This window comes from Acinonyx jubatus, chromosome B4 (genome assembly GCF_027475565.1).
Source record: "Acinonyx jubatus isolate Ajub_Pintada_27869175 chromosome B4, VMU_Ajub_asm_v1.0, whole genome shotgun sequence".
NCBI classification, from domain to species: domain Eukaryota; kingdom Metazoa; phylum Chordata; class Mammalia; order Carnivora; family Felidae; genus Acinonyx; species Acinonyx jubatus.
In genome coordinates this window covers 138,580,848-138,591,250 of record NC_069387.1, presented here as the reverse complement: position 1 = coordinate 138,591,250, position 10,403 = coordinate 138,580,848, and the positions used below count along the sequence as shown (strand labels likewise).

The 10,403-nt window shown below is 55.4% G+C and overlaps 1 protein-coding gene across 1 annotated transcript; it reads right to left on the bottom strand.

Annotated features, from left to right (window-relative positions):
• Nucleotides 1–421: 421 nt before the first annotated feature.
• Nucleotides 422–10,132, bottom strand: LOC113602858 (palmitoyltransferase ZDHHC3-like). The gene is made up of 4 exons (XM_027071553.2): nucleotides 9,989–10,132; nucleotides 9,687–9,943; nucleotides 9,326–9,624; nucleotides 422–555 (listed from the first exon to the last, which is right to left on the bottom strand). The coding sequence occupies exons 1-4, from the start codon at nucleotides 10,130–10,132 to the stop codon at nucleotides 422–424; spliced, it is 834 nt and encodes a 277-aa protein (XP_026927354.2).
• Between the last annotated feature and the right edge of the window lie 271 nt (nucleotides 10,133–10,403).

Here is a 10,403-nt window from a genome sequence, read left to right as displayed (position 1 = left end):
GCCAAGAGGGCCTTAGAAACCCACGCCTTATACATTCTCAGAGAGACGATGCACCTAGGAACCAATGAACCATTCTGTACTTTAACCGACTAGGTTCAATCATCATCTGGAATACCTCCTGGGGGCCAAGTGGGCCCAGGGGTTAGAGTGACCTGTGTCCATATATACGCTCCTAAGTTACCGGAGAGGGGCTTTCAAATCTATATGTCTCTCCTTTGTTGGCCGCCTTTGCTGGCAAATTCATAAGGCTATCCTTCCTATAAGTAGAGGAGTCTCCATGGGGGATGGCAAGGGCTAAACGTAAGGCCGCACAATTTCTTGCGGAACCTTACTCTCTTTCCTAATGGTTCTTTTCCCAGGGGGCTCGTCGAGGGCAATTCCCCAACAGACAACACCCCAGGTAGTTTTAAGGCCAAATTACCTAAAAGCGGGAGTACAAGAAGCTCCCCTGTCGGCGGGCCGCCTTGCAGTCATCGATCCGTCCACAGCCCAGGCCCTGCCACTCAGACTGGGAGAGCTCGGCTTCCCGCAACGCACAAAGCAGGACTTCTGTATCTGGCAGCGTGGCAGATGAAGCACCTAGTATGATCCAGCCAAAAACGGTTATAAATGCTGGGTACCATACATTTACAAGATCTTTTCAACTCGTCACCGAACTACCAGGGCAGTAAGGAGTCCTCAGAGGCCAGGGCCCCAGGGAAGTGGACGCTGGGGGAGGGTACACTGAGCACACACTGGGCTCTGGTGGCTAGAGTGTAGGTGCTGGTGAGGGGAGAGAACCCAGCAAGAAATGTGTGATGGAAGGGTTTATATGGAAATGTGCCTGTGATTTTTTAAAGTAGGCTTCACGTCCAGCATGGGGCCCAATGTGGGGCTCGAACTCATGAACCTGAGATCAAGACCTGGACACTTATCTGACTGAGTCACCCAGCTGCCCCTATGTGTGATTTTTTAATAAAAATTTTTAAAAAAATTTTATTTTTGAGAGAGAAAGAGAGAGAGAGAGAGAGAGAGAGAGAGAGAGAGAGAAAGAGTGAGTCCCAGGTAGGCTCCACAATCAGCATGGAGCCTGATGTGGGACTCGATCCCATGACCCCAGGATTATGACCTGAGCCGATATCAAGGGTCGGATGCTCAATTGCTCAATTGACTGAGCCATCCAGGCACCCCTCCTGTGTGTGAATTTAAAAAAGAAATGTTTATTTTTGAGAGGGGGGAGGGGCAGAGAGAGAGAAGGGGGGAGACAGAATCTGAAACAGCCTCTAGGCTCTGAGCTGGCAGCACAGAGCCCAACGTAGGAATTCGGACGCTTAACTGACTGAGCCACCCAGGCGCCCCCACTGTGTGTGATTTTTAATATAGCTGGCATCGCAAATCAACGGGTAAGGAAGAGGTTGTTCAATAGTTGAAGCTGGAGAAATTGGTTAAAATCTAGAAGGACAAAGAAAAAGAATCCTTACCTCACTCCACACATAAAAATCAGTTGCAGGTGGATTAGGGCTTAGTAGTAGTCTAAACATTTATAAAGTTTTCATAAGATGACATAAGAGAAGATAGCATGACCATGGACTAAAAAATAATTTAAAAAATGTTTATTTATTTATTTTGAGAGAGAGAGAGAGGGAGGGAGAGAATCCCAAGCAGACTCTATGCTGTCAGCACAGAGTCCAACGTGGGGCTCAATCCCATGAACTATGAGATCACGACCTGAGCTGAAATCAGAAATTGGACGCTTAACTGATTGAGCCTCCCAGGCGCCCCCTAAGGAATAATTTCTTAAACGACCCCCCAGAAGTACAAACAAAAAGGAACAAATTGACAAATTCTGCTCCGTTAAGATTCATCAAAGACCGCATAAATAAATGGAACACAGAGGCCAGCCGCTGAGAGAAGATATTCGCAGTGCGTTCCGATACCAAAAGATTAGTGTTCAGAGTGTGTAACTAACTTCTGAAAATCAATAAGAAACAGACAAATAAGACAAAAATGAAACCAAATTAAGATAAGAATGAGTGAAGGATTCAGACCTGCGAGAGGAACAGGCCTGGCCAAGGGAGAAGCTGCCGGTGTTCCTCCGAGTGCCGAGTAAAACCCTAACTAGACGCATTAGCAACGTGTCACCCTCCTGTGCACGGCCTGACAATGTCATGTATCGGCGAGGATGTTGGGAAGCTGGTCTGGAGTGGTCGCTCCGCGAGCCCCTGTGTGGGATGAGCCACGCTGGAGATGCGTGTCCCTGAAAGCAGTTCTGGCATCTTCCACCACGGCCCACACGGAAAAGGACAGAATGTGCACATGTTGCACGGTGATGGTCCTCCATGCCTGTCCGTGTGCATCACCTGGACACCTGCAGCACCTGTGGGAGCCCTAGAGAAGCTTCCACACTGGGGGTGGGGCCCATGGGACCTGTGCAGGAATCTACCTCATGGCATGTTTTGAAATTTTGCAAAAAATGAAAATAACCCAAGACAGCAGGATGCCATACAGTCATGAAAGTGAGTGACCCAGACACGTGCATCAGCGTGAGTGCTCCCTGGGACCTCAGGTTGACAGCGCAAAGCGGTGTGGCCCGGTGTGGCCCAGTGTGCCAACGAGGTCTGCTTACACCGAGCTGGTGGCCAATCCAAGCAGCATATCACCCAGGGGTCCTTGCAGGTGTGCAAAAATGACTTAAAAAGCCAGGGGACGGGAAACACAAAATTCAAGATGGCATTTCACCTGGGGTGGAAGAGGACTGGGGAGGGCCATACAGGGTGCTTCAGAAATTCATTTTTTTTTTTTAAGGCTGGGTGGTAGGTATTCAAGTGTTCGTTTATAGTTACTCTCTGTATCTCATTTATAATCTAAACGGTCTTTTTATCTATTGAGTAAAAAGGATGATATGAACCTGAGTCTCGTAGACCTTGTATCAGTTAGCTGTTGCTGCGTAACGAGTCAGTCCCAGAGCTTAGTGGCTTAAACAGCCATTTATCCGGCCCACGATGCACTGCACCAGAACCTTTAGCTGGACTCAGTGGGGAGGTTCTTCTGATCTCAGTGGGATGTGCTCATGTGTCGCTGGTCAGTGGTCAGTTGGCTGGGAGTTGGGCTAGGCTGGGGGCCCAGGCTGGGAACTCACCATGGTGCTTCCGTCGGCCATGCAGTCATGAGCCAATCCTGGCTTATGGGGCCCACTTCTTTTTGGGGACAGCTGCAAAGAGTTATGACCATTTGTCACTCTCCCGCGTGCCTGGAGCCAGGGGCGGGCAGGAGGCGTCTGGGTCTCCCTGTGTTTGTGGCTCACGGACTTTCCGGAAAGTGAGCCCCGGCCTTTCCTGCTCACTGCTGGGTCCATGTGGGTTGTCAGGCCCCAGGGACATCCTCACGACCAGCTCCCCCCACAGGACTCAGTGGTATCCTCTGGGTCGGCCCGGAGGCCCTCACTGTGCCCTTCTCTGAGCTCCCCAGGGATGGCAGCTGCCTCCATTGGCCTGTTAGGTACTTGCCTTTACAAGGTTCCGGACACGGTGCCCTCCACTGAGGCCCGCCTGCTCTGATTCATTGAGCTTCCAGCTGGGTGGGGACGGTGGGGGGGAACCCTTCCCTCTTCAATGTGTCCCCATCCCATTCAGGTGGCCTCAGTAGTGAAGACCCAGATTAACCTTCATGTTTGTCTCTCCCCCCAACCCCCGGCTTCCACCGTGCTGCTCTGTCTCTCTCCATGTCTCTCTGTCTCTGTCTCCTTCTCTGTCTCTCTCCCTGAAGTGCCCTCATGCCCGTGGCCCCCAGGGTCTCAGAGAGCTGACTGTCCCTTGCTCCCCTGATCAGCTGCCCATGCGCAGACACCCCAGTTTAAAGCAGAGGAGAAAGCTTTCCGTGGATTCCGGAGAACCTACTGATGTCCTTTTTGAGGGAAGACATATTGGTTGCTGATATCTGCAATAACGAACCCCAGAAAATTACACAAATTACCTCTCGAATGGCAGCTTGACAAATGTCACCTCTAGAGGAGTCCACAGAAATGTCATTTGCCAAACTCATATTAAATATTCTCCCAAGACAGATTTAAAATAACGTTGGGGGTAAAAGTCTAAATTGTACAGACATAAAAGTGACACCATATGCTGGTTGGAATTATATATTTGTGAGCTAATTCTCGTATAAAATTAGAGTTAGCAATTATCTTGTAACCAGTTTGAATCTATACTCAAAAACCTCATTTAAATTTTTCTCACAATGTGCCGCGTAAGGGAAATTGGCCCTTTAAGAGAATAACTCGGGGAAAGTTTTCCTTTTAAAAAAAAAAAAAATTTTTTTAAAGTTTTCCTTTTTTTAAACCCTGGGGCTGTTGGGCACTTTGAGACTCCTGAAGTCGTGCGGGGTGGTGGAGAGGAAAAGGGCAGAGCCGTCGTGGGGACACGTGGAGACCCCAGACACGGATGAGAGAAGGTGCCATGGCCCTTGTCGACCACAGGCTCGCCGGCCTCCGGACACTTCTGTGGCTTCCGTGGCCTCACGAGGGCAAGGTCACAGGCTTGGTCTGAAGGCCGCTGCTCAGAGAAGACCTGTCTGGCCTCCACTGCCTCCTGGGAGCGGATTCAGAAGGCAGGAGGAGAGGGGAGACGTTCAGGATCCTCTCCTCAAAGTGCCAAAACTCAGATCATCACAAAGCAATGCCGGGAGTCCGTGCGTCTCCGGCCTCTGTCTTTCCTGGGTCTCCACCCAGATGGCACCGGGCCGGTGGTCCGCGCGGGGGATGGGGGGGGTCGCAGGGCCGGCGGTCGTGGCTTGTCTCTGCACTGGTGAGAGGGGGCCGCCGCGTGGAGGGACCACGGGCTGCTGGCCTTCTCCTGCGGTAGCTGATCTGGTGCACCCGCATCGGGGCATCAGAAGGGGGCGCTGTGAGCATCTGCCGCCCGGTTTTGTGTGGACACGTTTTCTGTTTTCTTGGGCAAATGTGAGGAGAGTGATTTCTGGGTTGATGGTAAGAAGCCGTCGGGGCACTTTCCAACTGTGCGTCCCACGAGAAACGAGGGAACGTTCTCGACACCAGTAAGGCCCCGGCCTCCTTTCCTGATCCCCCTGGGCGGGTTGGCTGGAAATCCTCCCAGAGACGGGCTGTCTCATGTGGCAAAATCTGGCCCCAGACCAGGCTCATCTCCTCACCGCGAGTGTCTTTGCTCACGTGGGACCACACGCGGGGGATGACAGGTCACGGGTGGGGGCTGGGCTCTGGGGACAGCTTTTGGGGGGCAGGGGAGGCGGGCAGGTGGCAACTTTGCTGACCCATCGTTGGGCCCTCTGGCTCCCTGGGCCCCTGGCGCCCCTTGCCTGTGTCCCCCCATCATCAGGGAGCCGCCGTCTGACCTGCACCAGCCCCTTCTGCCCGCCAGGCATCCCAGGGAAGCTGCCGGGGCCTTCTCGGCCTTAGTAGGCCCGGCCGCCGCCCACCTCAGGGGGAAGCGCTCCCGGGTCCCCAGGGAAGGAGCATCCTGGCAAGTGGGAAGCAAACCTCCCCACAGGCGGGGGACCCAGAAGCAGGACAGCGGGGTGGGTGACACGCCTCATCATCGCGGGGGCGACTGCCTCTCACAAGCCCGGCCAGGCTGCCATCAGCTGCCACGGTGTGCGTTTGCCAAGCAGAGAGGCGGTCCCAGTGGCGCTGTGCGGCGGTCCGTGGAGGGGACGCAGCTGTGGAGGGGGAGGAGGCCGGGCTCCGGGTCACGGCGGACCAGGCTGTCCTGGGAGGGGACAGAGTGACAAAGTGGCCGGCTGTCCCCCGCACTGACCAGCTGTAGCAGCAGCCCCTTTCCCATGGATGCGAACTCCTGTCCCCTGGAGTCTTCCTTCTGCTTCCGGGGGAGGGGGGACAAAATCAAGGAAGAGTCTGAGGAATTGAGGCTCGTTGGCCCCGCAGACAAGGTGCAAGCAGGCTAAGCCGATGGACAGCGGCTGGGATGACCTGGGCGGGGGGCGAGGGGGCATCTCAGCCGGGGCCTGAAGGAAGCAGGGGACAGGGCACGAGGTCCAGGGAGGACGGGCAGCCAGTCGCCTCGTCGGGGAAGGGCTTGGGTTCAGTCGTGCCTGCTGCAGGCTCTGTGCCCAGGGGCTGCCTCGGAGACGGGGCGTGGACCCCACCCGGCTGGCAGGGCCCGTGGGAAAGGGTGACACTGCAATACTTCTCTGGAGGAGTGAGCGGATGAAGGGGCAGAGGAGAGACCCCGTGACGTCCCAGGGCTCGGCCTGAGCGGCTGCGTTTCGGAGCCGGCAGGACTACGGGAGGGACGCTCCGCGAGGCCCCGCCCGGCGTGTTCGCGGGATCAGCCACACGCTGCCGCCTCCCCGTGAAGGTGCCGTCTGGGGGGGCAGCGGGGGTCCGTGGCGGGACCTGGGGGCCGGACGTGCCTTTGGGGGGCGAGTCCCCCCTCTGTCCTGTGTCCTCCATGGTTCTCCAAGGAGGACATGGATGTTGCTGTTAAGATGAAGGTCGTGGGCCGGGTGACGGGCAAGCGGCCACCGCTAGGATAATTCCAGCCAGACGGGCGGTCAGTGGGGCATCTGGACACCGGGAGAGCTCCTGGGGCCTCAACCCAGGCAGCGAGGTGTTATGGCTCCCCAGAGGATTCAGGGAGTCTAGTCTCAGGCTCATAAACGCCTTCTGCAGAGCTGAGAGCTCCCCAGAGAGCCAGCCAGCAGAAACAAGTCAGAGATGATGTTTCCTGTGCCCTGGGGCCCTTGGACGGAAGGTTGGAAGGCTGGCAGCTGCAATCCCCACCTGCTCCTGGCAGGCAGTCACCTCCCCTTCCCCGGGTTTGGGTCCCCTGGTGGAGGCGGGCACTCCCCCAGACAGGCCCGGGGGGCTCGGAGAAGCCCTCTCCCTTGGGGGTGGCTGCCGTCCTGTCCTGCGATGTCCAGCACTGCTGTCACGTTCTGCTTGGGTGTGGGCACCTGCCCGGGGAGGGGGTCGGGAAAGCTCAATGACGTTGGCTGGGTCTGCCCGCTGCCTCCTGGGTCATCGCATCACCTGTTGTTCCGCCAAAGCCCAGGGCCTCCTTCCTCCTGCAGCACAAGAGGGCCGAAGGAGCTGTGTCACCTTCCGCCAAGCTCTGCGATGGCTCCGGCGAGGGTCCTAGCCTCTCCTGCCCCCCATGCTGCCCCCTCCCTCTGCACACACAATCTGTCACCAGGTCCAGCTAAAGGAAACCCCCGGCTGACCAAGTTACCCCCTCTCTCCGCCTTGTTTTGCCTTGTTTCCACCAAGGAAACAAGCAAGAAGAAATTAATAAAGAAAAGGGCAGAATTCAGTGAAATAAGGAGCCTGACAACATCTCTGGGACCAATAATGAGGAAAGAACAAGCTCAAAGCTATTTATGGAAAAGCCAATCAGTAGACTGATGCTGTCAAAGCCACAGAAAAGGAGAGAAAGTGTAAATAAAATACAGAGTGAAATTAAGTGGAATTACTAAAGGGCAGCTAGCAATTACAAAATAATAAAAGGGTTTTAGGAGGAAGGCCTGGTGATAAATTTGAAAATCTAGAGGAAAACACTTCTAGAAAAAGATGTGTCAGTTCAGGCAAGGAGAAATCAAAGAGTCATGGGAGGGTGAGACCTGAAATGGTGGGCAAAGACCTGTCCCTGCAGAAAGCCTCCACCCTCTTATCCAATGTGGCACTGAACGTCCTGATGATACGACAGGGCAAGAGAAAGAGATAAAAGACATATTTATTGGAAATAAAAATATAAAGCTGTCACTATTTTCAGATGATGTGATTGTCTATACAGAAAACCCCAAGAAATCTACAGAAACAAAACAGAAACCAAACTAGAACAGATAAATGAGTTCAGCAAGTGGCAGGATACGACACGAACATACAAAAAGCAGCTCTGTTTCTACACACTAGACACCAACATGAGGAAACCGAAATGAAACGCACAATGCCATTTACAACTGACCCAAAGAAAATGAAATACTTGGGTATAAATCCATCAAGCGCGTCCAGGATCTACATGCTAAAAATTACAAAATGCTCCTGAAGGAAACAAAGACTGAAAGACATACCATGTTCATGGATGGAAAGGCTCCAGAGGGAGATGTCAACTGTTCCCCAAACTGACCTACAGGTTGAATGCTATTCCTCCCTAAATCCCAACAAGGTTTTCTTTGTAGACACAGACAAACTTATTCTAGAATTTGTACGGGAAGATTCAGTACCTACAGTAGCTAAAAGTGGGTGTCACGGAATATTGCTCAGCAACAAACAGGCAATCTCCAAGGGTGATATATTGATACAATCGTGTGGTCCCACTTCCAAAGCACTCTTGCAATGACAAAATCGCAGATGTAGAACAGATCTGTCATTGCTGAGGGGATGAAAAGTGGGGAGGAAGGGAGTTGGATGTATCTGTGTGTTGGCTCTGGTGATGTCTGCACTGACCTGCACACGTGACAAAATCACAGAGAGTCCCCCCCGCCTCCCGCCCCCACCCCTGTGAATACATGGAGAACTTGGAGAACGGAATCGGAATCAAGGTAGTGGGTTGTATCAATGTGGGTTTCCTGGTTGTGATCTTGCACTGTGGTTATGCAAGATGTTACCACGGGGGAAACCCGTGAAGGGCACACGGACTCTCTCGCTATTTCTTACAACTGCGTGTGAATCTACTATTATCTCAACATAAAAAGTTAGAGAAGAAACCAAACCTCGATGGTTTGACTAGCAAGATCCACCGAACGTTCAAGCAACAGTTCGTGCCCGTGTCGATCAGGAGATCGGAAAAGGGCCATACTCTACTCGTTTTATATGGCTAGGGGATCTAGAGTAACTTTCAAACAGAGGAGGCTAATAAAGGAATAAAAACTTATAGGCGCATATCTCATTGACGAGCCTAAACACAAAAATCCTAAGTAAAATATTGGCTGACCAAATCCAAGAGGTAATAGAAAACAGTTCGTCGGGGGCCCAAGGAAGCTTCAGCATCACATAAGGCACACGCGGCTCCCCACAGCAGCCAGGGCAGGGCAGGGCAGGGCAGGGCGGTCTGCAGGCACCCCAGTGACACCAACTCGTAGGTGTTGTGGATTTAATTGTTTTCCACGGGAAAGCACTAGCATACTTCACTTCTCTGCCGGGCAAAGGTCTGGCCTTAGGAACTTTCCTGGGAGCCTGGCAGTCCAGGCCCCACTTTCTGCTCACACGAGCACCTGGGGCTTTATTATCTCGGTCGTGCTGGTCTTGTCCGTGGACCGGAGACAAGGTGGCTTCCTGTTTAAAGTGCCGCTGCCTCTCCCCCAAACCCCTGTCGGAGACTGAGCGGATGGTGGCCGAGTTTGCGCGGGAGCCCACTTGCTGCCCGAGGCTGCGGGGACGCAAAGGGGCTGATCCAGGCCAGGGAGAGGCGGTGGCCGAAGACGGCCTTCAAGTTCATCCACGCAGACGTGCGGCCCGTCCCCGGCCTCTCGCTTCGCAGCTGCTCGATTCTGGCGCGGTCGGTGCAGATGGCGCGCATCTGGGAGGCGAACATCGCCGAGGCGAAGACGAAGCCCTTCAGGGCCACCGGGAGGAGGAAGACCACGGGGGCGCGCGGCGTCGGCGAGCTGAGCGCGTCCCAGTCCCCGCGCGCGTAGCGGCGCAGGGTGGGGCCTCTGAGCCGCCCGGCAGGTGCAGTGATCCCAGCGTGGTGTAGAGCGCGAGAAGCACGAAGTACTTCTGGTCGTCTTCGCCCACGCAGTTGTCGACCCAGGGGCGGAGGTCCAGCTTGCGGGTGCGGCGTCCGCACACCGTGCAGTGGTGCGTGCGCGCAGGCCGGGCACTGCCGCAGAGGCTACAGCGGGGACCGCCCCGCGCTGCGCCCAGCGGAACGGCGCCCGCGTCGGTGAGCGCAGTACGCGCGTGCGCCGCCAGCGCCAGCAGATGGAAGAGCGCGTCGTGAGCCAGGAAGTAGGCGGGGCCCCGGGCGGGGAGCTACAGCGCTCGGAGCAGTCCGTCCCCCGCGCCCGGCACCAGCACCCACGTGCCGGCGGCGCACGCGATGCCCGGGATGTCGCATACGAACCACTCACGGTGCGTGCGCCCCGGGGCGGGCAGCGCGGGGACGCGGGCGGGCATCGTGGGCGCGGGGTTGGGCCGGGCGGGGTCCCTGCGCCTCTGCATGCGCCTCTCGCCGCCCCCTGGCTGCGCCCGACTGGCCTCGGGGCCCCCCGGAGACCCCTCAGTGTTCTAGAATGTGCTGCAGACCGCGGTTTGTGGATACATAAAGGGGGCCCCGATGAGCCCCTGCCCTTTGGGGGGAGGCTGGGCACTGGATCTCCCCCCGGGGGGCGGGGCGTGGTGGCCTTGCCTGGGGCTTTGCGGGAAACCTGGAAAACTGGGAGGAACGGGAGTGGGGCAGGGGTGGGGATGACAGGTGCTTTCTGCGCAGTAA